Below are 26418 nucleotides of genomic sequence, written 5' to 3' on the forward strand. Positions count from 1 at the left end.
CGTGTTGAGGATCGAAAGACTTTGCCAAGCAGGCCGCAACCAGCGAGCGACGGCAGAAACGATATGAGCGGCAAGTCGTGGCCACTAGTGAGCAAGGCACCAGAACTTTTTGGGCTTGCAGCCCTGTCTCTGCGTCCCACAAGGGGTCGATCTCGTCTGAAACAATGAGGGAGTTTGAATGCTTAGGTGCATGTGCCCAGCCACGCACGCTGCACACCCTTGTATGGAGCGGGTCTTGGCTCGGCTTGCATTGACTCCGCAGTCACCGCAAACAAGGAGCTCTTCAGAGCAGTCGATGCTGTTGGATTCGCTCGCTTAGCAAGCGGCTGCCATGCATCTTGGCCCTTGCCTCTCGCTCGAATCTCTCTCCAAACGACCAGCGCCCATCCGAACTGCAGCCTCAGAGCCTCGTCGAAAGTGGGAGCAAATGGGCTAAAATCGAAGCGCCAAAACTGCCATTCTTGGCACGTTGGGTCTGGAGAGCCAAGGCCAAGCAAAATCGTGTTCTGGTGCACCTGCATGTGCTCACGAAAATGAGCAATACAAAATGCTTCACGAGTAGGTTGTCCGAATTCGAAATGACGTTCTTGGCGCATGAGCGACTACTGTATTACTTTCTCGAGTGTCTGCGGGCGAACCTTGAGAATCGAAAACACGGAACATCGAGTTTGAGCTCACAGCTGAAGCTTGCGATTCAGCTCGTAACGAATCGGCGATCGCCACGGTCAGCTTACGAGGTCGATTCGTGTCGATCGGGGCCTCAGGGAGAGCAGCTCAAACGTTCGTCTTCTGCCTCTTTCCCCGAGGCTGTGGACGTGCGCCACACCGAGGCCGAATGAGCGGATGCTTCGTGGGGATTGATGCAGTGGCGGTGGTACAATTACATGCTTTTGGGTATATGCTGTGAACAGGAGGAACGGAGAACGTGTGATGCTGTGTGGGCAGAGGATGTGTCAATTCGGTGAAGCGGAGCGTTGTGTGGCGCCTATCAGTGTCGATGGGGGCAGAGCACGGTCAGAATCGACTGCGTTTGATGCCTTGCTGCATCTGCGGACCAGCCGAGCGTCCAAAAGCGGGCTCTGCCTTCCTCTTCTTGCGCTCCATCTCCTCGTGCATGATCTTTTCCGCCATGGACATGCTGCTCGGAGGTTTCGCTCTAGCCGTAGAGTTGCTGGTCGATGCAGCACTGCTTGAGCCCGAGTCACGCCTTGATTGATCCGCCTGCTTGAGTGGATTCAAAGATCTGGAAGTAGACTTGAGCACGTTGAACCCCATCTTGAACGGTGCAGGCGCAGCAGATCCTGATGCTGCTGTCGTCTTTGATGCATCTACAGGAGGCGGAAGGGACTGTCTCGCTTCAGACGAAGCTTTTGTACCATCGGCGCTCTGCGCTGCCGACCCCAAGGACAAGCCAATGCGTATCGGACCGGCACCGTTCCTCTGCAGGCCTTCCAAGGCCTTGTTCTGCGACTGTGCATCTTGATCTGTTTGAGATTGGGTCGCGCCCGAGGAGGGCGTTGCTTTGGATGCTCTCTCGATCTGTTCCTGAAGAAGCCGGCGCTGACGTTGCTCATCGTCCATCTTGGCCCGCTCCATCTTCTGCAGCGCATCCTGCCGCGCAAGAGCTGCGGGAGAATTGTCGATCCAAGTAATGAACCAGCCTTGATCGGTATCCTCAGCTTGTACGATGCCCTCTCTCCCGAGATACTTGACAAAGTCGGAAAGGCTGGTCCATTGCGTCGCGTTCATGTGCGTATGATGTCGATCTGCGATGTGCTCCTGGTAGACTTGATTGGCTCGGACGCGTCGAGTGCCAAATCGGCGGCTGAGGAGCTGAACGAACTCTTGCTGAAATGTGGCACTGAAATCGTCGATGACCTTCTGAGCCCCGCCCGAGGAAGCAAGAGCATCCATCTGGCGGTAGTGCGCTTCGGATTCGAGATGGCTGCGGTAGCCATTTTCGTCTCGACAGGCTTTCTGGCAAAGCTGGCAGTAGAACCTTAGCTTGGTTAGTCCTTTTGCCTTGGCAGCATTGGAGATCGCTTTGAGCGATCCTGCCTCTGCTTTCCCCATGATCGATGTTGACGTCCGAGGCCAAGGCGGGACACCCTCTATGAAACTGTCGAGAAGGAGGTTGCGGTCGGGCAAAGTTGTTCATCAATTTAGCCAGCGGCGGGGTGGAGAAATCCGAATTCCGATCTTTGGCCGATCCACGTGACGCTTGATTGCGCTCTTTACTCGTCCGCCTGTCGCGCTGTTTGAGCTGTCTCGAGGCCGCACACCCTCGGCTGAATGCAATGAATCTGCCTGCTTGGCGTCTGGACTTTTTCGCAAAGATCTCCGAAGAGGCATTGCAATGCTTTGATCGAAAAGCAACGAAACACGGAAGATCTGAGCGTGATATCGTGTGGGGTCCAAACGACACGGTTGGCGGAGTTGAAATGAAGGCGCAGCCAAACATGATGATGCCTGACTCAGATCCCGCCTGATCGTGTGCGCGGGTTCGGCGGGAGCGTGGCAAAGCGAGCCATCACCTTGACATCACAAGGCGACGTTCTGGTATCGCCTGTATCAGTTTGACATGCTCACGGGCGGGCACCGCGGGGAAAGGTGACGAGCCCTCAGAGAGACGGCAGCGATTGAATGCCCTGTAATTCGATGCGGTTATCATATCTTGATCATACGAAGGCGAGGAAGGCGCAATGAAAGTGTAGAACATCAATGTTACCGTCGCCTTATTGTTCGGTCCTCGCGACCAGAGATCAGCCACAATAGGCTGTCATTAGCGGGATGCGGACAGGTGAGCCGAGGACGATCCCGCATACGCCCCTTCGAAAGAGAGAGGAGAAAGAGTGTGTCAGCTCACTCTTGTTTGCAACGCGGTTGGTGGATGGACCCTAGAAACAGCAACCCTCAACTTTAAATACAAATCCACGTAAAAATTGCATTCCCACGGTCAAGCTTTGCATCGTGTCAGCCGATAAAAAAGTAAGGCCAAGAAATAGCAAGATGGTCTCAGCACACGGCAGCATCACGGCAAAAGGGTGAGACAGAGAGGAACGTGATTTTCTAGATTTTCGTGTTCACGTTCCTCAGCCAAAAAAAAATGGCTCAACAGATTGCCCTTGCAGCAGCAGCAGCAGCAGCAGCACCAGAAGCAAATTGAGACTCTGCAGTCTGCCCTCCGCAGCAGTGGACGCAGCGTCTGACCCTCTCTCACCCTCTCTGACTCTCTCCGCCCAGCCAGACTGCATCGCCGGCGGAAGTCATCAGCCTCGCAGCTTCCATCGATAGCTCAAAGCCATCGCCCTCACTTTCCCTCTACGACTCCTTCCGCCCATCAAGACTCCACGGCCAGACCTCAGTCACACACCACGCATAGCAACGAGGTCGCCTTGCTATCCCTCGCTCCCGAACGGCACCCACCAACGATCCGATCTCATCTCCCACTCGCGCTCCCTGCAACCCATCGATCGGTCGTTCTTGATTGCTTTCAACTGGACCTCCAGGCAGGTAACAAGTGCGACTTCTCTAGATTGTCGGTAGCCTAGCTTCGCCAATCGCATCACGCAACGAAGAGCACATTCGCCGTCGACGGGCGCCCAAATCGTTCATCATCGGCACCCGCACATACAATCCGCACATACACCTGCACACCCTCCAGACAGATGAGCTGATCCACGCCTTCGTTCACTAGAGCTCCATGCCGCTCGAACAGATTCGTCCGGTCGCAGCGCTCAACTCGTCCGAGTCGCTGCGACGCCAGAGCTACTTTGGCTCTCCGCAAGCTTCCTCCAGCAACCACTTGCCTTTCTCTCGCGACGATGCTGGCAGCGACTCGGACAGGGAAAACGCCGATGAGAATGACGACGTGCCCTATTATGATCGCTTCAAGCGCCATTCCACCTCCTCCGTCAGGAGCGACCCCATGAGCTTGGCAAAGCTCGGCGGCGTCGGAGGCGTCACCCGCTCCGGAAGTTGGGGTCGCAACTCTCTTCCAGATACCTCTTCTTCGTCTCGACAACCGCTTCGAGCGCAGCATTCAATGCTCGCTCGGTACCAGGAGGAGGACGACGGTGAGCACGAGGATTATGCTGTCTCAGCCAGCGACGACGCTCACCAACGCAGTCCAGATCGTGGTCATTCCCTACTCTCAAGGTCAAACGACTCATCTAAGCCTACCGAAGCACCAGCGTCCTCCCGCACATCCACTGCCTCTTCCGCCGCCGCATTCTCCCTACGCTCGCTATCCGACCGCAATTCCACCGGCAGCGCATCCAGCCTGGCTTCCTCTGCCGTCTCCCCCAGCAGTGACTCCGAACACCTCACTTCGACGCCGCCAGCTGAGTCGTCGAGCATCGGTGCGAAACCCGCTTCCGAGACCGCATGCACGGGACCCTCGCAATCACCTTCACCCTCTGCTACCGCTCCATCCAGTCCGGCACATCACCATGCAGTCGCGGCAGCCGAGATCGCGGAGGCCCGCGCCACAGACCAGGAGGACATTTCGGATTCGACTAGTCAAGGCACAGCCGACGCTGCCACGCCCTCGGTCGATTGCGTTGGTGCTTCAGATGAAATGTCCGCGCAATCAACCGATCCGACACATACACAGCGAGCAACCTCAAACCGATCCACCAGCTCGTCGATACTTGGCCTCTTGCAATCGCCAACCCCGTCGGGCATCAGGGGCCAGCGAGTCGACTCTCCGCTATCTAATGCCGGTCTCTCGCCCAACGCCGTAGAAGTCTTGTCGTCCTCGGTCACCAACGCCTACTCCCCCTTGATACCCCGTAAGCATTCTGGTGCCATCATGCTGCGCTCGCGATCGCAGCTGGCTCTGCATCCTGGCCTCTCCATGACCTTCGCCAACGCAGAGGGGGGCAGAGCGGCTGCCCGTGAGCGCGCTCGAAAGAACACTGGCTGGGAGAACGCTCCCTTCAGCGTCCTCGAAGCGCAACGCCACGCTCGCGCCGCCGCCTTTTCGCAACCTGCCTCCCCGGGCTCCACCGCGGCAGCTGCGCCCGTGGCATGGGACGCTTCGACCCCTGTCTTTGTGTTGCAGCCCGCTGCCAGGGTGACCGAGCAGGCCACCACAACGTCCCTCCAGTCGTCGCCCCGCCCTAGCCATCGGCCTGCGTCTACCTCACAAACGCCGCCTCCGCTCTCGCTCCCACCAAGAAGCGTGGACAGCGGTGAGAACTCTCGGCGTCCTTCGCTGGTGCCACGCCAAAAGTCGGAGCATTCGCTTTCTCGTGCGGCGCTCGCTCGTCTTGATACGGTTCTGGGACTTCAAGTCAACGACCGTTTGGAGCCAGCGCAGTCTTCGTCTGCCGACGCCGCGACGCTCTCGATGCCCACTGGTGTGAGGAATCTGCACAGCAGATCGCCTTCGGGCTCCGCCGTTGTCGGCGCCAATGGTCTGATGAGGACGCCGACCACAGAAGAATGGTCGCGATACCTGGAGAGCCAAGGGGTCGGCTTGGCAGGCAGGAGGAGCAGAACAGGCACCAATCGCAGCACGAGCTCGCGCTTTGCGCTGACAGGCTTGCAGTCCTCCGCCAGAAGCGACATCGATGCCGGCACAGGCGACTACGACGACGACAGTGACGCTGACAGTGACGACTCGGACAGTCACGATCTCGGCGCCGAGGTGCTCGAGAAGCTCAAGCAGCTTGGGCTCAGCCGCGCTGCAAGTCGAGCAGGATCTGTCCTCGGCGACGAGCTCATGAGCTTGCACGAGGAGGACGAAGACGACTTTTCCCCCGTGTCGCCTCAGACAGACAGGATCCTCCCCCACACCGACCTTGAGCCCCTGACGCCTCTGGCTTCAGACAAGATGGTGCTCGCTCAGATTCAAGGCGGGCCCCTTGCCAATCTTCACGGCGGCCCCAGCACGTCTCAAGCCCCGGTCGATCGCGGCATCACAGTGCGTCTGCCGCGCAGCAAGCGACCCACCTTGCTCAACGAGGTGCACAACGTCTCGCAACTCTATCCACACGAGCACAATGCGAACAAGAGTATCGCCGATTTCGAGATTGTTTCCGACATCGGACGAGGCGCTTACGGTCTCGTCAAGAAGGCTCGCATGAAAGGTCTCGATGGTCGTCCACAAGGCGAAGAGGTCATCATCAAGTACATCATCAAGAGTCGCATCCTTGCCGACTGTTGGCGTCGCCATCGTGTCCTTGGCCCCATTCCGGTCGAGATTCACGTCATGGATCAGCTTCGACGAATCGCCTATGTTGCACCAACAAAGGCGCGACCGTGGTCACCGAGCCGTCCGAAGACGCTCGAGGAGTACCGAGCACGCAAACGCTTCGAAGCAGAGCGAGAAGAGGCGCCGGCGCAGCCAGAAGCGGCCTCAGTCTCGTCGACGTCGACATCCCATCCGAACATTTGCAGAATGCTCGACTTCTTCGAGGACCACGAATTCTACTACCTGGTGATGCCGTGCTTTGGCCGCGGCCAAGATCTCTTTGACTATGTCGAGAGTGCGCCGGACGGCCTGGCGGCGTCTCAATGCCGAAGCATCTTTGGCCAGGTGGCCGATGCGCTGTGGTTCCTGCACGCCAACAACATTGTTCACCGAGACATCAAGGACGAAAATGTCATTCTCGACGGCGAAGGCAACGCGCAGCTGATCGACTTTGGCAGTGCAGCCCACGTCCGGCCCGGCAAGCTGTTCGACACGTTCAGTGGCACCCTCGACTACGCTGCAGCGGAGATCTTGCAGGGAGAAAAGTACGCGGGCCAGGCGCAGGACGTCTGGGCGCTCGGCGTCGTTGGATTCGTGCTGCTCTGCGGTGAATGTCCTTTCTGGAACGGCGAGGAAGCGGTGCAGGGCGTGGAAGAAGGTACGCGCGCAGCGCAGACGTTGAAGGAGCGGTGCCTGATTGCACGCGGCGGGCCGGCGGACGCAGAGCAGGCGCTCGAAGACAAAGATATCGACATAACCCCGCTGGACCCGGCCTGGTCTCCGCGCAAGGACAAGGAAGGCGCCGATCCAGACGGAGGCGGACGTGTCGACGACTTTGTCGATCTCATCTCGCGCTGTCTCGAGCTGGATGCCGAATCGAGGCCATCCGCCGAGCAAATCTGCCAACATCGCTTCCTGGCCGGGTTTGCAGGCTGGACTGGTCCTCTTGGTTGGCAACGACTCCGATCGCCGATTGTGCCGTCCTGCACGATCGCTAGCGAAGGCAAAGGGTCCACTATCCTATCCGCAGCAGCAACAGCGGCCCTTTGACGTGGCCCTGAGCTGGGCGGCTACCATCCGAGGACCAAGAGGTAGATCTCCCCTGCCAAACAAAATCATTGACTTATAGCATCGTACAATCGCATTTCATTTCAGTATCCTGCATCGATCTTGCGCGCGAGTGATCATCTTTGTTCCTCTGAGAAGCGAGTCGGAGCCACTGCGAGCGAGCGAGCGAGCTGGCAGCACTTCATTTGGCGGATTGAGATTTGTGAATGGCGCAGATCATGGAAAAAGAAGAACGCGTGCGTGTGTTGGTGTCTCAGGCGAAATTCGGGAGCAACACTCGGCAGCTGATGCTCAGCCCAAGCCTCGCACCCCTGAATTGGCCAAAAAGTCGAGATTAAGGCTCTGCTGCCTGCGTGCGGCGAAATTTCAAGTGTTGTGACCAACCCCACCGATTCTGTTCTTACCACCATCACCGTCTTCTCTTCGTCCGTTGCATCATCCTCCGCATCCAGATACCCTTAGCGCATCCCAAGCAACTGCTACGATACCCCGTCATCAGCCCTGACGTAGCAGAAGCGCTCTTGACACAGCAGAATTGCCTTTCACAATCGAGCCCTGCCACACCATTCCAAGCCCAAGCAGGCAACACTTGCGACACTCCGAAAGCGAACCACAGCGGGATCGCATCATAATACACAGTGGCCTTGCCGCTTCTCAGTTACCATGTCGGAGAAACAGCGACCTCTTGCACTCCAATCCTCACGCACAAGGCAGCGACTTCCTACGCTGGCTGAAGTGCTCGCCCGCCGCACGCTCCCACCTGTCGACCTCTACTGCTTCTACCTCTACCTCCAACGCGAAGGCGCCGAAGACGCGCTCGACTTTTGGCTCGATGTTCAACAGCATGAGAACCTTTGCAGAGCCTACTTCAAGGATCTGCGCAAGTCTGGCAAGTCGGTCAAGGAGGATTGGCCGCAGTACTACGCCGAGGCGCTCGAACGAGGCAGCATCTACAACAGGATCAACGGCATCAACGAGCAGAGCAACACGGCGAGGAGAGGTGCCGAAACCAGCTGGGACCATCAGAGTCGGGTCGACAGTCCCGATGGCAACTACTCTGCATTCTCGCATGGGCCGAGTCCAGTTCCACACACACCGGGCACAGCCGGGATGACAGGCGCGCCTCTCTCTGCGCCTCGCTTCCCCGGTGATCCCGACTACCTCGCTCAACAGACGCGCGCAGAGAGAAAGAGCATTCTCGCCAAACGAGGTTCCGTTGCACCCACGGTCATCTCGCGCTCAGCTGCCATCACACGCACCGACCTCATCGCCTCGGCAGAGCGCATCTATGCACGCTACCTCCTCCCCGGGTCCGAGAAGGAGATCTACCTCCCTGGCCCCTTGCGCATCACCTCGTTCCCCATCTCCTCCGCGACGCTGCCTCATCCGCAGGATGTCGAGCAGCAACGAGCACTCGCGCGCATCCCAGACATGTTCCACACGCAAAAGGAATACGTGTTCCGCACCATGGAGGCGGATGTCTTCCCGCGCTTCCTCCGGGCCAAGGCGTTTGGCAACCTCACACCCATTTCTGTGCTCGTACGTCTCTCGCTCGGCCTGCTAGCACTCTGGGCGGCACTAGCGACGGGATTCAGCTTCATCTTTCTGGACGTGGACCGGGCGAAGCGATGCTGGGTCATCCTGCCTTTCGCGGTCGCAGTGCTGCTGTTGATGTCGCACCAGTACGAGCTGGATCCCGTGCTGGTGTTGATGAGTCAGAGCGAGACGACTCCGTTTCGGCTGATCAGGGTGCGCGAACCGTACGTGAGACGGTTGTTGCTGCAGCGAGCGGTTGGGTTGATCGGGTTGATTGCGATTATCACGGCTGCGTTGACGGTGTTGTTTGTTTTCGTGCCTGGTCACCGGTTGTGACGGCCATCTTGTCGGTTGCCACTAGGGCGAGCACGGGCGGATATGGGAAAACACGGGCTGCTTGACCTGTTGCGCCGCGCCGTTGGTGGGCTTTCTCACGCTCTTTTTGTCATTCTCACCCGAGTCTTTCCTTTCACTGCGATATCTGTAATCATGTTGGATTTCGCATCTTCAGACAGTCGGTGTGGTGCGTGATTTGTGTGGTTGCGGCGTTCAGGGCGTGTCGGCTTAGCCTTGAGGGGAATGAGCAAGTGTCCGTGCGTGGCTCTGCGCAGCGTCTCGTTTGGGTGCGAGCAGGGTTGGACAGGGTGTTGCGGAGCCTGAGCCTCACTGTGAAGGGGAACGCCGTGGTTCGGCTGACAGGACTCTCAAAGCTTGACACATCTGCGGAGGGGGGAGTGTTCGGCGGGATACGAGCTCCCTACGCAACCAAGAAGCTCGACGCCTTCGAAAGGGCTCATGAGATAGGGTGTCAACTCAGCCAGTATGAGCCTCTGTGAGTCAAGGTCAGAATCTCGAGTCACGCTTCCTCAATTGAAAGCTTTGATGCAGCTGCGAGCCACTCTTCTTCAACTTGCTCAGGCTGCCAACCCAATTTGAGAAGAGACTCGCGCTGCTGCGCATCGGCTGGAGGGCGCGCCCCAAGGTCTGCTTCGCGGCAAAGAAGGGCGCTGCTGAAAGGTCAGCCTCGAGGCACCTCTGACACCGTGCATGACGTCAGGGCAGGCCAAAGGCTTGACTCGCTCTTACTCTTACACAGCACGGCTTGTCAGAGACCAAACACAGAACGGGGAAACGATACTCAAATGATCAAGACAGACGAGTAGCTCGCATCAGACGAAGAAGAGCAGTTATGAAACACTGAGATTTTGAGAGATGAGTGCGCTACGAGGCACGCTAGGTATATGTACAGTGTGCCAATGGAGAACTGGAATGCAAGATGTGACTAGAGAGGAAAAATGCTGCAATGGGATGATGTGATTAGAGGAAGCGACCGAACTTGGTACCGTCGACCTTGGCGTTGGCCTTGAGCTCGCCGCGCTTGACGATGGTGTAGGCCTCACCAGGGGTGACGTAGTGAGCCGCCTTGTCGGAGATCGACTTGATGCCGTCGGCCGACTGCTGCGACTTGAGCTGCTCCGAGGCGGCAGCGACGGTGCTGATGGCAGTCATGGGCTCCTCGTCGGTGGGGGTGGCGGGAGCGGCAAAGTCCTCATCGTCCGAGGTGACGGGCGAAGGAGGAGCACCAGCGGGACGGTTTGCCGAGGTACCGTGGGCACGGTTCTCACGCTCTGCCTTGGCAAGCTCATCCTTGGCAAGCTGGTACCCACCGTCGAGTACACCAACGCGCATCATCGAGAGCAGGTTGTGTGCCGCGTTCGAGTGGTCGTACACACCACCGAGGAAGGCAGTGGTGGCGTCCTTGCCGATCTTGCCAGTGAGCAGGTGGCGTCCACCGGGGTGCTCATCGAGGAACGAAGAGACATCGTGGATGAAACCGTGAACAACGATGAGAGGGCGGGTCTTGGACTCTTCAACAAAGTCGTCCCACGAGATGACGGGCAGGTGAGCCGAAGACTTGGGCCACTCGAGCTGCTGACCGAACTCGTGAGCCTTCTGGAGCTGCATCGCGAGACGGCCCTTCTTGACCTCGTTGTCGGGGAAGGTCTTGAGGTGGGTGGCGAGACCGACCTTGTACATCGTAGCGATGAACCACTTGGTGGGGTCGTACTGGTACCAGTGGATGGCGTTACGGTAGTCCATGGGGAACTGGTGGTGGAAGTTGTGGTAGCCCTCGCCGACGGTGACCAGAGCGGTAACGAAGTGGTCACGAGGAGTCATCTTGTTGTCGAAGCTGGCCTCGCCGAGGTAGTGAGCGAGCGAGTTGACGCAGAAGGTCGAGTGGTGGACAAAGACGAGGCGGAGCATGCCGGCGAAGAAGAAACCACCACGCCAGTCGTTCCAGCCGAGGCCGGCAACGAGGGTGGGGAGACCGAAGCCGAAGAAGAGGAGCATGGGGATGTAGAACTTGTGCTGGAACTTGATGACAGGGTTCTTGCGCAAGTCGGAGATGTCAGCCACACCGGGCTTGCGGCGGGGCCTGACAAGCATCCAACCAAGATGCGACCAGAAGAGACCGAAGTGAGCTCCGTAGGGGTCAAGGTCAGTGTCGGTGTATCGGTGGTGAGCACGGTGACCGCGCGACCACCAGTGAATGGAGCCCTGCACAGCGCCGGAGCCCATGCATGCGAGGAAGTACTGAAGAGGAAGGGTGGCGTTGTAGGCGCGGTGAGCCCAAAGTCGGTGGTATCCAGCGGTGATGCCGAGACCGGTCATGAAGTAATAGACGACCGACCAGGCGAAGGTGTACTTGTTGAAGCTGGTGGTAAAAAGACCGTAGATACCAAGAAGGGGCGTGACGGTCAACGCCAAGAATGAAACCCACTGGATCTCGTTGAGAATATTCTTGAGCTGAACGGGGGGAAGAGGCTTCTCGGTGGCGAGCACGCGAGAAACGTAGTCGTCAGGGATGTTGGCATCGGCAAACTCCTCCTTAGGAGCGGCCTGCGCATCCTTGGTAGCGGTCGTGGACCTTTGCTTGAGTTCAGCGACCATGATGATGTGTTTGTGAAGGGGAGGTGGTGTCGTGAAGGAAGGAGGATTGATGAGTTCAGAGATGTGATTATATAGAGAGAGGCCACATTGACTGTGGTGGATGCGCGTGGCGGAAAAAACGTGGCAGCGGATCAGTTCTTTTTTTGGTCTCTGCGAGAAGCGCTGCGGAACGTCTTTGCCTTTCTCACATGTTGGCTTTGCGCTGGATCTGAGGAAACCCCTAAGGCGTATGTGCGGAGCTCGCCGACGAGAAACTTGCTCGGCGCGACCAGCCTCCGGGGAGAGGCGGCCGGACAGTGAGGGTTGGGTGTCAATCAGTGCGAATGTTCCGAGGTAATTGCCACTGGACGATACTGCCCTTCCGCCTGAAAATGCCACGAAAATCAGCTGCACGCAGCACTTTGTTGGGGAGAAAGGGTGCGAATCATGCTCGGCTTCTGAAGGCCTGAGGAGGTCACCGAGTTTGATCTCACACTCACTCGTATAAACTAGGCGAGGTTCCGCAGATTTGGGCGGGCGAAATTGGGCGCAGAGTTCGATACTGTAATGACGAGACACACCTCTCGCCAAAGCTTAAACGAGTAGGCTTTCAGAGGCCTTTCGACACCATCCACAGTTGTTGAAAGCTTCTCCAGCCGTCTGGCAAGCCGCCCTCCAGCAGCGCAGGCACCCGAGGCCAATCCGAACTTGCCAATTTGTCCCTGTTCCCGCCGTCAGTGTCTCTGACCATAGCAATTGCTTCGAAGAGCTCATGCCTGCGGCCTATACCCCGCAATTCAGCCCGCTGATCTGTTGATCTGGTGACCTTCTCATCATCCTCCCCTCAACTATCAAGGACTTGGTACTAGCATTGGCCCGCTAGACATGTGAGAAGCTCCTCGGTAGCGCCATGATGACGTTTGATGAACATTTTTGCTCTCTGTGCCTGAGTCATGAGGCTTTTCGCTTCTGGAGCCTTGCTAGGCGAAGGTATCGGGCATGCTGCAACGCCGGTCTGAGGGACAGCACGAGCGTACGCCGCAGCTTACAAGGAAGCTTGACTGCCAAAAGGGCGCGGCTGGGTGCGGAGGAAAGGACCAGCCGTTATCCGCGAGTGGCGGCGAGAACTTTCACCGGAGGTCCGAAACCTACCTACAGTGAAACACGGACCATTGTTCACGAACTTTGGCCAGACCATCCGCAATGATACACAGGGTTATCACCCTGCGATGTTTCTCGCACGGCAGCTAGCGATTCAGTTCTCGGTCTAACATTTTCTAAAATTCTCCGCGCAAACCGACGTGAGCCACGCGACGCCACCCTGCATGACGTCGATCCGGGATTCGCAACTCCCGTGGCAACCCGCTGCTAGGATCTGCGGGGTACGGCCAGCCGAAGCTGATTGCGCCATGATGATCTTTGCTTCGGGCGCTGCCTCTGTGTCTCGCCCGCCTGTGTGAAGGAAGGTTCGCTTCCGTGAGCGCTGTGTGTTCGATCCTGTGTGGCGCGCGGCCCGCTTGAGGATCAGCGTTGCGTTCCTCGCTGACGCTGGCGATGCGAGTCTCGGCCAGAGTAGACCACCACGCTGCCGGGAAGAGCGCCTCCGCGCTGAACGAAAACTTGAGCCAGCGGATGCCCCCACGAGCGGCGTGTGGCTAGCCGCTGGCATCAGCGTGTGCTGGATGGCCGAGCGTAACGCACTGGCAGGGCCTGTCTCCTACCAAGAAAGGCCCCTTCCTGCGTACGCGATTTGGCTGGCCCCGCAAAATCGATCTGGCAGAGCACGCCCTTCTCTGAGCCGATCCTGCATCCTATGATGAGACCTTTGAAGCACGTGGGCGGACCGTGTGTCGCGTACCTCGATCGGCAAGCAGGATGCGTTGTTGTCCGTGGTCTGCGCTTTGCGATGGCTTCTCGTACACCTTTTCGCACGTTGACCTGTGATGACGACGCACTCGTGCCAGTCGTTGAGAACCTTTTTGAGCTTGGCAGTAGGCTCGAGCTTGTACGTCCTGGTCCGAGTGTCCTGAATCGGAGAGGCCAGAACCGTCGGGAACGGTTGAGGCGGGGCCGAGTGGCTCAACGGATCAGCCGGAGGTGTCTTGCCGACGGAGCCCTTACTGGCGCCAGCGGGGCTCCTTGGTGTCGTCCGGCTTCTTGGCGACGCCCTTCTTTGCGGGCGCCTCGTCCTTGTTGGCGTTGGCGACGTCCTTCTTGATGCGGGCACTGGTCATCTCGATGGCCTCCCGGACGCCACCAAGATCGTCCATGTAGACGGTGCCCTGGCCAGATGGCATACGGCCCATGGTCTGCTCGACCGTTGGTTTGTCGAACGGCCATCGCTGAAGCGTGCCCCGTCCAGATCCCAAGTTGAAGTTGGTGACTTTGACGTTCAACCAAGTCTTGTAGAGGTCGGCGTGCAACATCTCGTCAGGCGAGGCGTTTGCGACCGTGGGCAACCGCACTTCCCCTTCAGCTTCGGGTCGTGGAAGGGGTAGACGTGTGCTGCCTGGTCCGTGTCGCTCCGAGGCAGGTCGTTCATCGAAGTCGGACATCTTTGATAGTTCGTCATGGAAGCCGATGATGATGAAAGCTCCATCGCATTCGCTCTGATGTGGTTCTTCCTCGAGTCGACCAAGGCCATACTTGCAACTCCTCTCGATGCACGCAGAGAGGCAGCAGATGGTTTGCTTCGCACGTCTGCGCGTTAGGCGAAGTGCATTGAACTGTCCAAGCAGTCCCTGCCAGGACAAATTGGCAGAGCCCAAGAAAAGAATTTGCAGGGCCTGCCGTACAGACATCACGTCGAGGCGGTATCCGCGAGAACGCTTTTGCAGGCCCAGCCAATGACGATGCTTCGAGCGCGCAGAGGCAGCGGCTCGGATCTCACGTCTCAGCGGAGCCCACGAGATCAGTTTGGCAGAGCCTGCCAAGAGCGTTTGGCGGGGCCAGCTTTACAGCGCGAGGTACAGCAGCTACGCAGTCAAACCGGTCTGGGAGGGACAGTCGAAAGCATTGTGCAGGGCCGGCTCGGGATCGAGACACCGGCCACAGACACGCACACATACGTTTGGCAGGCCCCGCTAAAACAATCTGGCACGACCGGCAAAAAGCATTAAGCAGAGCCAGCTTGCGGGAACGCATCACAGCAGCGACTGAGGTCCGGTCTCTTGGCAGGGCCCGCAAAAAGTAATCAGCAGGTCCTGCAAACAGCGGCGGGCGGGTCTGCTTGAGGGAGCGCAAACACGGCAGCGATGTGCAAACCTGGTTTGGCAGAGTCAGCGAAATGCGTTTCGCAGAGCGCGCTGGAGTGCATCGAGGCAGCAGCGACTCACGGCTCAACGTCTCAGCGGGCACCGCAAAATGAATTCGGCAGAGCCAGCGAGCCGACAAGAGCGACTCACACGCACGCCTCGACTCCAGACAGCTTAGCTTCTGCAGCGCGAGGAGCAGAGACAGCATCGACACAAATCCTGTCCGCTAAGCCACACAGGATCACAACCGTACGCTTGCTATCACACGAGAATTTTGAGTGGAAGGGAGGGGATACTTGACCCCGCTTCGGTTGAATGAGAATGCGAGGCGACTGATTGTACATGGAACAGAGATGATGTTTGACTGGGACAAGGAACAAAAGAACAAAGGTGCTTCAAAGTTGTGAAGCGGGAATAGCGCACACCGTTGAGGTGTGCTTGTGAACAGAAGTGGAAGAAATGCAAAAGGGTGACCTGAATCGAGATGCGCGCTTAGTGGCCAGCGGGCTTCTTGATGACCGAGGTGTCGGGAACACCGGGGAGGGGGAAGCTGGTGGCGAAGGCCTCGACGTCCTTGTTGAGCTGCTTGACGGCGTCCGACTCGCGGGCGGCCTTCATGAAGTCAACGAGCTTCTTGCCGGAAGTCTTCTGGATGTCGAGCGAGATCTGGACGACGCGGTCGAGGAACTCGGCGACCTTCTCCATGTCCTTCTCGCCCATGGAGCGCGAAGTGAGGGCACCAGTGCCGATGCGAACACCACCGGGCACGAGCGCCGAGGTGTCACCGCTGACGGCGTTCTTGTTGAGCGTGATATGGGCAAGGTCACAGATGTTCTCGACCTTGGAGCCAGTGAGGCCAAGAGGGCGCAAGTCCCAGAGGATGAGGTGGTTCTCCGAGCCGTCGGTCTGGAGCTTGTAGCCCTTGCCAGAAAGAACCTTGGCGATGGCCTGCGAGTTCTTGATGACGGCGGTGGCGTACTCCTTGAAGGCGGGGTCGGCGACCTGCTTGAGGGCGACGGCGATACCGGCAATGGTGTTGTTGTGGGGACCACCCTGGCAAGCGGGGAAGACGGCGGCGTTGACACGGCCCTCGATCTCTGCATCCTTGTCCTTGCGGAAGAAGATCATACCGGCACGGGGACCACGGAGGGTCTTGTGGGTGGTGGTGGTGACAATGTCACAGTAGTCGAAGGGGTTGTTCTGCACCTGGGCGGCGACGAGACCCGAGATGTGGGCAATGTCGGCCATGAGGTAGGCAGACTGGGTCTTGGCAACCTCGGCGAGCTTGGCGTAGTCCCAGTCACGGGGGTAGGCGGAACCACCGCAGATGACCATACGGGGCTTGAAGAGGTCGGCGTTCTTCTTAAGCTCATCGTAGTTGATGTAGCCGGTGGAAGGGTCGACGTTGTAGGGGAAGGACTGGAAGTAGATGGACGAGGCCGAGATCTTCTTCTTGGCGGTGTAGTAACCGTGGGTCAAGTGACCACCGGAGGGGAGGCCGAGACCCATGATACGGTCCTGGGGCTGGAGGAGGGCAGTGAAGGTGGCAAAGTTGGCGGTGGAGCCAGAGTAGGGCTGGACGTTGACGCCCCAGATCTTGGGGTCGAGGTTGAAGGCCTTAAGAGCACGCTGCTGGCAGAGGATCTCGAGCTGGTCGATGTACTCGTTACCGCCGTAGTAGCGGGCGCCGGGAAGACCCTCGGAGTACTTGTTGGTGAGGATGGAACCGTTGGCCTCCATGGTGGCGAGCGAGGTCAGGTTCTCGGAAGCGATGAGCTCGAGACCGGAGAACTGACGGTAGGTCTCATTCTCGATGATCTGGTGAACCTCGGGGTCAGCCTCGGCGAGAGGCGTGTAGAGGACCTTGTTGTAGTCGGAGGGAATTGCGACGGACATCTTGGTAGCAGAGGTGGCGAAGGTGCGTGGGAGGATGGAGGTAGAAGCACGAGCTCGAACAGCAGGTGTGGTAGCGTTCCTGAGGAAGTTATGAGCAAGTCTTGCGCAAGGACGACGAGCAGCCATGGAAGACGAGGGTGTGTGATGTGGTGGCGGGAGAAGAGGTAGGATTGAGACCTTGATGAGAGGCTTTGGCTTATGCGCAGAAAGCGGGACCAATAGGGTGCTTGCTCTGCTGTGTGCTATCGAGTCAGCTGAAAGTGGCAGTAGAGTCTCTCTCTTTTTTTGCGCTTGGCGAGAGAGTTGAGAAGAAATTGCTGTATGCGAGCGAGGCGAGCGCGAAGAAATTTGACAAGGGCAGACAAGGGGTTCAGCCAATCTGAGCTTTGATTGTACCTAATCGCATACCCGTGTCAGTGTGGCGAATTAGAGTCTAGAGCTGGCGCGTGTCTGGCAGTCTAAGACCCTTCTTTTCTGCCCTTCGTGCGAGTTGTTGACCAGTCTCTGCTGCGCGGTGTTGAAAACGTGTCTTGAGGCCAGCCGAATCGCTTCCTGCTGAAACGCTGGCTGCCTCTCTGACTGCACTCGATTGCACTTTGCTCCCACTTTGACCGGCGCTGCCTGTCTGACCGGTCAAGGCGCTGACCCTGAAAGCCAAAGTTTCCTGTGCCAGAAGCCGCTCGCTGGACTGTAACAGGTACTCACCAGGTGGAATCGTCGAGCAGTTCAAGTTTGAGGGCTGATCGAAGTGTCACCGTGATTTAGATAGCGAGGAGGTGGGATGCGGGGGGCACTTGCTCCTCACCTGGAGCGATCAGGTATATGTAGTCTTACAACCGACGAGGAGGCCGTCAAAGCCATCGAATCCACCGAGATAAGTGCCTACCATAAACGGCAGCTCGAATTCCCATAAACGGCAACCTGCCTGATCATGTGTCCTTGCAAATCTTATCCGGCTCAACTCAAGCGGAAGTCGAGCAGCCGTGGATACGCGTTGGTCCGCCATGGCCGCCTCGCTTCTTACCGAACGTTCGTCGCCTAGAGCAGCCCATACCTCGTTGCTGCAAGTACGAGCGTCGCAGCGGGCATGATTTGTTTCCGTGACGCTGGGCTCCACACCTAGCAAGCTCGCTAGCGGCAAGGCTTGAGGCTGAACTCGGGATGATCGCGCGAGAATTTGAGTGTTAGACCTCAGCTGAATGGTCATCGCCGATCTATGTGTGAGATGATGTATCGCCGATCGGGGTGCACAGCTCTTGCTGAATTTCGTGAATGAGATCTGAGTGTCGAGTTTTGGCAGTCCGACTCCGCGATTCACGTCACCCTGCCTTGACGCGCTCGGGTCGGGAAAGAGAGAGGCAGAGTCCGCGGAAAACAACATGAAACCAAAAACCAGGCCAAGCGGAAAGCAAGAGCCGGATGGTTTTTTTAGTCAGATCAGATTATTGGACGCACGCATGCACAACTGCCTCAGCAAACTATTTGACCGACGGCAACGTCTTAAGGGTGCCTACTGCTGCCTTTGTCTTGGCAATGACTTTCTTTGGACGACCTTTGATCTTAACCATCATCACCTAGCACCATCGATCGACTCAATATGCGCCGGTGAGCGCTCCGTCCCACATCGCAAGCATGGAGCGAACAACACCCACCTCACCTCCACCACTGGTGAGGTCGAGGACGGATCATCCTTCCTCGCCCCTAATGGACGCTGTCGCCGAACTCGAAGCCCAAGCTGCGGAAGCAAGCTCCTCATCGGCACGCAAGGGGGCCGCAAATCGAGCTCGCGGTCGCTCCGTCTCTTCGCAAGCCGTACCCGTCACGCAACTGGCCAGGACGGCGCTCTCGTCGCTCCGCACAGAGGCCTTGGGAGACGAGCTCGATCGTGGACCGGGAACACCAGACTTCACGCTTTCCTCTACAAACACACCGCAATGGCGACGAGCGGAAGTCGAACGCGACCGAACCATGTCCAGCCTCGGACAGGGTCTCCAGCTCATCTCGGAAGCAGAGAGGATCGCAGGTCCATCAGGCAGCAACAATGTTGCAGCACGCGCGCGGTCGGGAAGCGATGCATCCCACTCCTCCGACTCGTCCGATTCGCACAAGAAGAAGGCAACGCCTCGACCACGCATGTCGACGTTGCGCTCCTTCTTTTCATCGTTCTCCGCGAACCCATCGGCGGTGACCACGCCTCAAACCGAAAGCAAGGATGCCTTCGCAGCACCGGTCCAGGCTGCGCGCGTGCAGCCGCTCGCCATGCCATCCGCCCGCCTCGCAGCGCCCAACGGCCTCATGGGTCTTAACGAAGACAGTCCGCCTCTCACACCCACCGACGATCCCGACGAGCAGTCCGAATATCAGCACTACGTCAACGCCTTCCACCATTTCGTTCCCAAGGAAACGAGACATGGTCCGCCCAAGCACCAGTGGAGTGCGGCCCAAGCCGCCGCGGACGCTCTCGCTCCTAGCCCCTCCTCCTGGCCTTTCACACCACCGCTCACCGCCTCGAACGCTACATCTCCCGTCCCTGGCTCGCGCGCCTTCTCGCCCGAAGGCATCCTCCCGTCGCACCTCGCCTCCAGCCGCTCCACCACCCCCACCTCTACCACCACCTCCGACCGCTCCACACGCAACATCTTTGACGTCGACACCTATCGCATCCAACCCTCAACGCTCCTCTCCCTCCTACCGCGGCTTCAGATCAACCTCTCCTCTTGGCGACTGTCGATGCCCAACCTGCGGCCGTACCTCCCGCGTCTGCTGTGGCTGTTTGCCATCTTTGCGGGCTCGACGGTGTGCATCGTGTTGATGCTCTCGACGTTGCCGCTGGTGTTGCCGAAGCACATCACGTCTCTCTCCCTGACCGAGATCAAGTCGCTCGCCCTCTCGCTGAAGGTCTACTCGCAGTCCAGCACGAAGGCGTTTGTGCATACGCTCCTGGTGCTGGGTGCCTTTTTCACGTGGAAGCAGTCGTTCACTGTCCCCGGGTCGTTGATCATGAACGTCGTCTTCGGCGCCATGTATGGGACTTATTCGGGGACGTTGTATACGAGCACCTTGACGGCGGTGGGAGGGGTGTTTTGCTATTTGCTCAGTGCGCCGTTGGGACCGTTGATAACGAGTCTGCCAGGGTTGGCCAGACCGTTGGATGCGATGCGTCGCGCCCTGTCCCCCGCCCGAACCCACAGCGATTCGAGCATCTGGTCCTACCTGCTCATCCTGCGGGTTCTGCCTATCGTGCCGTATGGCCTGATGAACATCGCATGTGGCGTCCTGCGCGTTCCTCTTCTCCCGTACGCAGTGACGCTGGCGGTGGGTAGCGTGCCGTGGAACTTTGTCACGTGTCAGGTGGGCGATTTGCTCCAGGAGATCGTCGAGGCGCTCCCCGCCGATGGCGCGGGTGGGGGTGGAATGGGGGTGATTGTCGAGAGGATATGGAATCGGGAGATGGTGGTCAAGTTGGTGTTGTTGAGCGCGGCGAGTTTGTGCCCCATGATTCTGGGGAGGGTGTTGAAGCGGAGAGGCGCCGAGGTGGAGTATGAGGCGGTCGGAGTGGACGAGGTGGATGACGAGGAGTCGAGTAGACCCGGTTCGAGGCGGACGTCGATGCTGAGGGAAGGATTGCCAACCGAGACGGTCGAGTTGGATGGCTTGACTGCGGGTCGCACCATAGGTATCGGCCGTACTGGAAGCATTCGGAATGCGTGGCTGTGATCTCTCCGGATAGAAGCATACGGTATCGCAACAATCATATATGGGCCTGCATTTCCAACATCGATTCTGTGACTGTGTACAAGCTCTCCAAACAAAAGCAGCGTTTCAGGGCGAGACCCAATTCTTGACCGCACGCTCCACGATGGGTCGCACGACCTTCCTACCGGCACTCTTCTCGCCGTGGGTCCAGACCATCTGTCGTCCTTTTCCCTCGTTGCGCAAGTTCCGCTTCTTGAGTGGGAACCGTTCTTCCAGGGCTCGACTGATTTCCCTAAAGAGGCTATCGGCTTGGGTGGCATTGACTCGGTGATCCTCCCTCACCGTCAACACGATCTCCCGAACCTTGTTGCCTTTTCGATCCTTGAATTTGTTCAAGCACAAACTCACGTCGGCGTGGATCTCGGCGGTCCAGCGACGCTCGACTTTGAACCACGCCTTCAAGGTTCGTTCGGGCGTGCGGGCGATTTGGTCGTCGAGTGAGACGGGGGTGGATGCGAATCCGAGGTGAATGTCCGGTGTGGCAGGGTCGAGGGTGGCGACTACATCGCCTTTCCAATCCCGACGGAGGAGGTCGCGGATGGAGAGGTGGGATAGATCCCGTTTGGCCTCGCCGAGATCTTTGTCCAGGCGATCCATCACCTCGCCCAGCGAGCGATCGTGCCAATTGCTGCGATCCAGTACACGTTGTGCTACATCCGCATCTACAGAGGTGGACTTTTTGGGATTGAGACCGTCCGAATCGATGGCGATGGCGGAGAGGACGAGTTCCAGCAGCTCGTGCGGCACGTGGTACTCCCCGGGCGGGTTGGGGATCGCCTCCAGTTCATCCAGCATCAGTCGTGCAACGAGCGTCGTACAGCTCGCTACAGGCTCAAATACCCTTGGGTCGGCATCCGGTGCCACGCCGCGGTCCGAATGATGATCGATGATGCCCAACACCTTTGCTCCCTCCCACCGACTCAGCGGCAGTGGGTGGTCGACCAACACGATCCCTTGGATCTCCTTCGCCAGCGCACGCGGGTGGGCGGGCAGCTCATCGATCGTCAACAAGTCCCGATGGCCGGATGACATCTTCGCGGAATCCAGCGCGAGTTTGTTCTCCGGTCGCAAGTCGAGTGCGTCCAAGGGCGTCTGGAGGAGTGCGATCGCTTTGGAAGAGGTAGAGTGCGAGAGGTGGTACGCCCACGTCAGAGCGGCGGTGAGACTGTCGAGATCGCCCCCTTCGTTGCCCATGACGATGGTCCATTCGTGCGCCCGACCGGCATGGTAGTCCGAGAGGAACGAGTGCTTGGTCGCCTTGGACCACTCGGAGAGGTGGCCGACGCCTTCTTCGGCGGTCCAGTAGTCGAGCGGGCGGGCGAGGCCGGAGACGAAGCTGGTCAAAGACGCGCTGTATGCTGCGTCCGCTGGAGGTGAAGTGGCGAGCGAGAAGGTGGACTGGCTGGCGGCATCCTGCACGGCAAAGACCGCCTCGCTGATCAGAGGCAGCGCTCGACCGTGCACCACTACCGCGCAGAGACCCAAGAGCGCCGTAGCTTGGCGAATTGACGAGAGAAACGACACCATCTTGAGCGGTGCTCTGTCGGACCTACTGTCTCTCAACGATGTCGAGAGATGGCAGTCTTGGAGAAAGAAAGGAGGGCTATGCCATTGTCTCATTGAGCAACCCTTTTTATGTGTTCCTGTATGATCGCCCTATCATCGAGCTAACCGCCGCAAGAAGGCGTGCATGCGTGTGTTCCCAAAATGACGTTTGGGCCCTGGGAAAAATTTAAGACTCGTCTGGTGCGTGGACCGCCAATGATCTCCGTTCTTGCCGAGGTGTGGAGGGAAAAAGGGGTCGTTGCGCTAACACCTTGACGCTTCGAGGCACGCTTCCTGACTGGATCCCGAGCCGGTTTCGATCAGCAGACGCTTCGGTCGGTCATAGCTCAACACTCGACTCTGTTCGCGACATCCGCGGTTGGTCACACGAGGTATACAACGGGACTGAGACGAATATGCCATCACAGATCCGACGTGGAGACAGCAAGATAAGACAAAAGTGAATCCCATTCGTACATCGACCCAAGACTTTCGGTCTCGTCTTGGCGTAAGCAGAGCTCGAGATGTCTACCAGCCCCACGTTCCAGCACCTGAACCCGCGCAGTCAGCAGTCGTCCGACGTAAAAGCAAATTGTCAGCAGGCCGGCCCGGATCGATCAAGTAGCAAAGAGGGAGCGGCAAGGTATTAAGAGGGAGGACCGGTAGAGTAGGGTGCAAAGTGGGGGCCGGGGGACATGAAGCCCCATCCATTCGGCGGACCTTGAGCGTGTCCCTGTCCCGGTGCGGGTGGCATAGGGCCCATGGGGAATGGGTACGGTCCTGGGCCCCCGCCGGGATGCATCATGCCACCGGGCATCATGTGCGGCGGAGGCGGTGGGAAGCCGAAGGGTGCATTCGGGTGGAAGCCACCGCCCATCGCATGGTCATAGCCTTGGTTCGGTCGAGGTTGAGGACCGTCATTGGGCCCAGGTCGGCCAGCAGACGGAAGTCCGGCGGTCAAAATCGACAACAGATCGTTCTTCGGGGCGGCCTGCGAAGAGGGTGACTGCGAGTCGGGCCCGGTTGGAGCCGACGAAGGTTGCAGCATTCGCAGGAGGGCGTCGGCCTGAGGGCCGTTGGAAGGAGGCGCTTCCTGATGCACAGCACTGTGCGAAGGAGCCGGGCTGCTGTTGTCGAACGAGGCAAAGCTGCTTTGAGACACGCTGCGATCGTGGCCCATCCCGGCGCCGAGCATCTGCAACAGTTTCTGGGCCTGGCCCGACTTTTGCGGAATCGGAGCCGGCAAGGGCGACTGGCTTCGAGCCGGGTCGTTGAGCATGCTCAGGAGAGGATGAGCATTCTGAGGTGCCGGCGAGGAAGAGGCTTCGCCTTGCGTTTGGACGGGCCGGTTGAGAGCAGATAGCAGCAGAGCTGCACGATCCTGCGCCTCGCTCTGGTTCGGAGCACCGCCAGCTTTGCCTTGAGGCGCTGCGTTCGAGTTCATCAGTAGCGAGAGAAGTTGCTGGCCGCGCTCATCACCGGATGCTTGGATCATCTTGGCCCCTACACCAGAAAACATCTGTTCGAGAGCATTTGCCTGCGCCTGACCGTCTGCTGCGTACGGGATCGCCGTGCGAGCGTGCTCAGGTGTCGGCGAAGAGAGACCCAGCAGCGCTTTGAGCTTGTCGCTAGTGGGTGGTGCCGGCAATGGTTCAGCCTTGTTGTGCGCTGTCTTGTTCTCGCCCGAGAAGGTGGGAAATAGGGAGGTGGTGTCGACGAACGAGGGCATTGCAGCTGCAGACGCAGCTTTGGCAGCGGACGGCGCTGGCGATGATGCGGCATAGCCCGAGTCGATGATGGGCTCCGACTTGCCCGTGGGACGCTGCGAGTGATTTGCCTTGTTGTTCGCGATCCACTGCTTCAATCGTCCGATAAAGGGCGAAATGAGATAGAACTTGCCGCCCATGCCAGCGGGCGGATCCTTCGACTTCTTCCATGTCGGCAGATCACTCAGCTTGAACCAAGCAATCTTAGAGATCTCCTTGCGCGTCAAGGTTTCAAATTTGGTGTTCTCCTTGACGCCGGGTACGATGTAGAGACGCAAGCGCTGTTCTCGCATCGTGAGATCCAGGTAGTCTTCGCTGCCTTCCGGCAGCAGCGCACTGCAGTCGTAGCCCGTCTCTTCGAGCACTTCGCGGATGGCGCAGTCACGCTCTGGCTCGTTCTGGTTGATCTTGCCCTTGGGAAAACCCCAGGCAGCTGATGACTTCCAGCCCTTGACCAGGAGACACTTGTTCCAGTCTTCGGCGAGCAGGATCGCTCCGCAGACGGGCACGCGCGTCTTGTACTTGAGGAATTCGTCAAAGGCCGCCTCGAGATCTTGTTGCCCACTACCGCCCGTGATGTAGCGTTGAATGAGGGGCACGATCATCGACGCGGTGTGCAGCAGATACGAGGAGAATCGTCGCAAGGCCAGCGATGGAAGGGAAGCATTGAGCGGTCGCAGAAAGTCTTCGTAGAACCAGTGGGCTTGCTCGACTTGGAAGCAGATGCGTTCGATGCTCGACAGCTCGTCGGCTGGAAGGTTGACGATGAATCGACTGCTGAGGTCCTCGAGTGTCTCGGCGAAGGTGAGGCCTTTGTACGCGGCGAGAGGATCCCGTTCGAGTGCGCTTGTGCTAGCGGCTTGCTCTGGAGCTGTGAGAAATGGAAAGGTGGACGCAGGCATGATTGTCAGCATCTCCTTTGATCTCGTCGAGGCTCGATTACGAAGGCGGAAAGATAAAGTTGGAAGATGAAAGACGTCCGGAGAGGCCGACTGCGTAGCAATGAAACGAAGGATGCACAAGGAGGAGGACATCAAAGCACTGGAGTGTGCTTACCCTTTTGCTGATCCAGCCGAATCATGCGCTGTCGCTTTATGACCTAGCACGACTGAGCATATCCACCACTACTTCGCCTCTATGCTTGGCCGATGATACCTTGAGGTGGAATGGGGTTGGGGTAGGGAAGGCGTCGAGAGCGCCGCCGGTCGAAAAGTTGTCACTTACCTCCTTTGAAGCCTCGGTCGCCACCAGTGATCTCGGGTGTGATCCACGAGCCATCTGATGCAGAGCGGGAGAGATGAGTCAGTGGCTGAGCGTCGTTATTGCTGGGCTCGAGCTTGAATCACTTACAAAAGTCACCTTCTTGAGCCTTGACCTCGTCGTCGTCGACCATCTGCGTTGTCGTAGGGGAAAACGAATAGGAACGGATGAGACCTCATGTCGTCACTGAGATGACACTGTTGCCAAGTTTGGTGCAGCACTTACGCATTTCCATTGTCCGAGACGCTCGGGATCGCTCTGACTGGACGCATAGAAGCAGAGATAGTCCTTGATCGAGGCAAAGCCAGGCGTAGGTTGAGGGTAGGACCAGATGCGGCCTGCGACGACGGGGCCCTGGTCTTTGCTGAATTGCAGGTCGTAGTAGGCTGCCATTCCTTTCCACTCGCACATGGTGCGTCTGGTCTTGGACGGCTTGATGAGATCCATCTTGACGCTGCTGGGTGGGAAGTAGTAAGTCGGAGGGTGAGAGGTCTCGAGAACTCGATAGCCTTGTGTGGTTTCCGCAACGACGAGCTCCTGCTTAGATGGCGTGACCCAGATGACTCTCAGCCTCGCCGATGTAGGCTGAAGCGCGGGGGGTCTGGGATAGTTCCAGACCTGCGACGATGTTCACAGTCATTAAGAATGTAGTACTGTCAGTGTCCGGCCGCTCGCGCGGAAAGGCAAGACCAGTTTGTTGTCTCTTACATTTTCTTTTGGCCGCGGGGGCATGTTGTGCGTGCGAGCGAGCGTTTCGCTTCCTTGTGAAGCGATGATAGCTAGATGATAGGAGTCGTTGGTGATGGTGGTGGAGCTGAAATGAGCCGATCTGGTTGGCCCGCGCGGACAAGTGGAGCTGCGCGCCGTGTTGTTTCTGGGACCCGATGTTAACCCGATTTGAAAGGGGCGTGTCCCGAGTCTCGAGCGTGTTGGAAGCCGCTTCATCTCATCTGCTCAGCTCAGCTCACGACAAGACGCTTCTACGAGTCAATCCGCCGATCCAGGCACATGATCGCAGCGAACAGCTCAGTCCGAGGCTATAAGGTCAACCCATATCAACACAAGCAGAAGGGAAGAGGACCAAGAGTTTGCGAGTAGAAATTGCGCGACGAGACGAGACTGAGAGCATAACGACGACTATCAACAAGGGACTGCTGAGGGGGCATGACATGAGGATCGGCACAGCAACGAGACAGAGCAGCGAAAG

General features: G+C 58.3%; 9 protein-coding genes across 9 annotated transcripts; 3 read left to right on the forward strand and 6 right to left on the reverse strand.

Moving 5' to 3' along the window:
• Window positions 1–1014: 1014 nt before the first annotated feature.
• PSEUBRA_000507 (DNA/RNA-binding protein Kin17, conserved domain protein) lies at window positions 1015–2073 on the reverse strand (the record flags this gene model as incomplete). Its single annotated transcript, XM_016436111.1, has 1 exon — window positions 1015–2073. The coding sequence occupies one exon, from the start codon at window positions 2071–2073 to the stop codon at window positions 1015–1017; it is 1059 nt and encodes a 352-aa protein (XP_016295087.1).
• Window positions 2074–3703: 1630 nt separating this feature from the next.
• PSEUBRA_000508 (Protein kinase domain protein) lies at window positions 3704–7249 on the forward strand (the record flags this gene model as incomplete). Its single annotated transcript, XM_059464401.1, has 1 exon — window positions 3704–7249. One exon carries the CDS (start codon window positions 3704–3706, stop codon window positions 7247–7249), a length of 3546 nt encoding a protein of 1181 aa, XP_059320989.1.
• A 681-nt stretch (window positions 7250–7930) lies between these two features.
• On the forward strand, window positions 7931–9139 carry PSEUBRA_000509 (Regulator of G protein signaling domain protein; the record flags this gene model as incomplete). Its single annotated transcript, XM_016436102.1, has 1 exon — window positions 7931–9139. The coding sequence occupies one exon, from the start codon at window positions 7931–7933 to the stop codon at window positions 9137–9139; it is 1209 nt and encodes a 402-aa protein (XP_016295089.1).
• A 981-nt stretch (window positions 9140–10120) lies between these two features.
• PSEUBRA_000510 (Cytochrome b5-like heme/steroid binding domain protein) lies at window positions 10121–11755 on the reverse strand (the record flags this gene model as incomplete). Its single annotated transcript, XM_016436112.1, has 1 exon — window positions 10121–11755. The coding sequence occupies one exon, from the start codon at window positions 11753–11755 to the stop codon at window positions 10121–10123; it is 1635 nt and encodes a 544-aa protein (XP_016295090.1).
• Window positions 11756–13851: 2096 nt separating this feature from the next.
• On the reverse strand, window positions 13852–14289 carry PSEUBRA_000511 (uncharacterized protein; the record flags this gene model as incomplete). Its single annotated transcript, XM_059464403.1, has 1 exon — window positions 13852–14289. The coding sequence occupies one exon, from the start codon at window positions 14287–14289 to the stop codon at window positions 13852–13854; it is 438 nt and encodes a 145-aa protein (XP_059321063.1).
• Window positions 14290–15480: 1191 nt separating this feature from the next.
• Window positions 15481–16884, reverse strand: PSEUBRA_000512 (Serine hydroxymethyltransferase; the record flags this gene model as incomplete). Its single annotated transcript, XM_016436119.2, has 1 exon — window positions 15481–16884. One exon carries the CDS (start codon window positions 16882–16884, stop codon window positions 15481–15483), a length of 1404 nt encoding a protein of 467 aa, XP_016295091.2.
• Window positions 16885–18516: 1632 nt separating this feature from the next.
• On the forward strand, window positions 18517–20601 carry PSEUBRA_000513 (SNARE associated Golgi protein; the record flags this gene model as incomplete). Its single annotated transcript, XM_016436101.2, has 1 exon — window positions 18517–20601. The coding sequence occupies one exon, from the start codon at window positions 18517–18519 to the stop codon at window positions 20599–20601; it is 2085 nt and encodes a 694-aa protein (XP_016295092.2).
• A 105-nt stretch (window positions 20602–20706) lies between these two features.
• On the reverse strand, window positions 20707–22167 carry PSEUBRA_000514 (Phosphoesterase, RecJ-like protein; the record flags this gene model as incomplete). The annotated part of the gene is made up of 1 exon (XM_016436110.1): window positions 20707–22167. One exon carries the CDS (start codon window positions 22165–22167, stop codon window positions 20707–20709), a length of 1461 nt encoding a protein of 486 aa, XP_016295093.1.
• A 664-nt stretch (window positions 22168–22831) lies between these two features.
• PSEUBRA_000515 (NUDIX hydrolase domain protein) lies at window positions 22832–25943 on the reverse strand (the record flags this gene model as incomplete). The annotated part of the gene is made up of 5 exons (XM_016436118.1): window positions 22832–24822; window positions 25176–25229; window positions 25302–25344; window positions 25437–25829; window positions 25920–25943. The coding sequence occupies 5 exons, from the start codon at window positions 25941–25943 to the stop codon at window positions 22832–22834; spliced, it is 2505 nt and encodes an 834-aa protein (XP_016295094.1).
• Between the last annotated feature and the right edge of the window lie 475 nt (window positions 25944–26418).

Source organism: Kalmanozyma brasiliensis (genome assembly GCF_000497045.1).
Source record: "Kalmanozyma brasiliensis GHG001 unplaced genomic scaffold PSEUBRA_SCAF1, whole genome shotgun sequence".
Lineage (NCBI taxonomy): Eukaryota > Fungi > Basidiomycota > Ustilaginomycetes > Ustilaginales > Kalmanozyma > Kalmanozyma brasiliensis.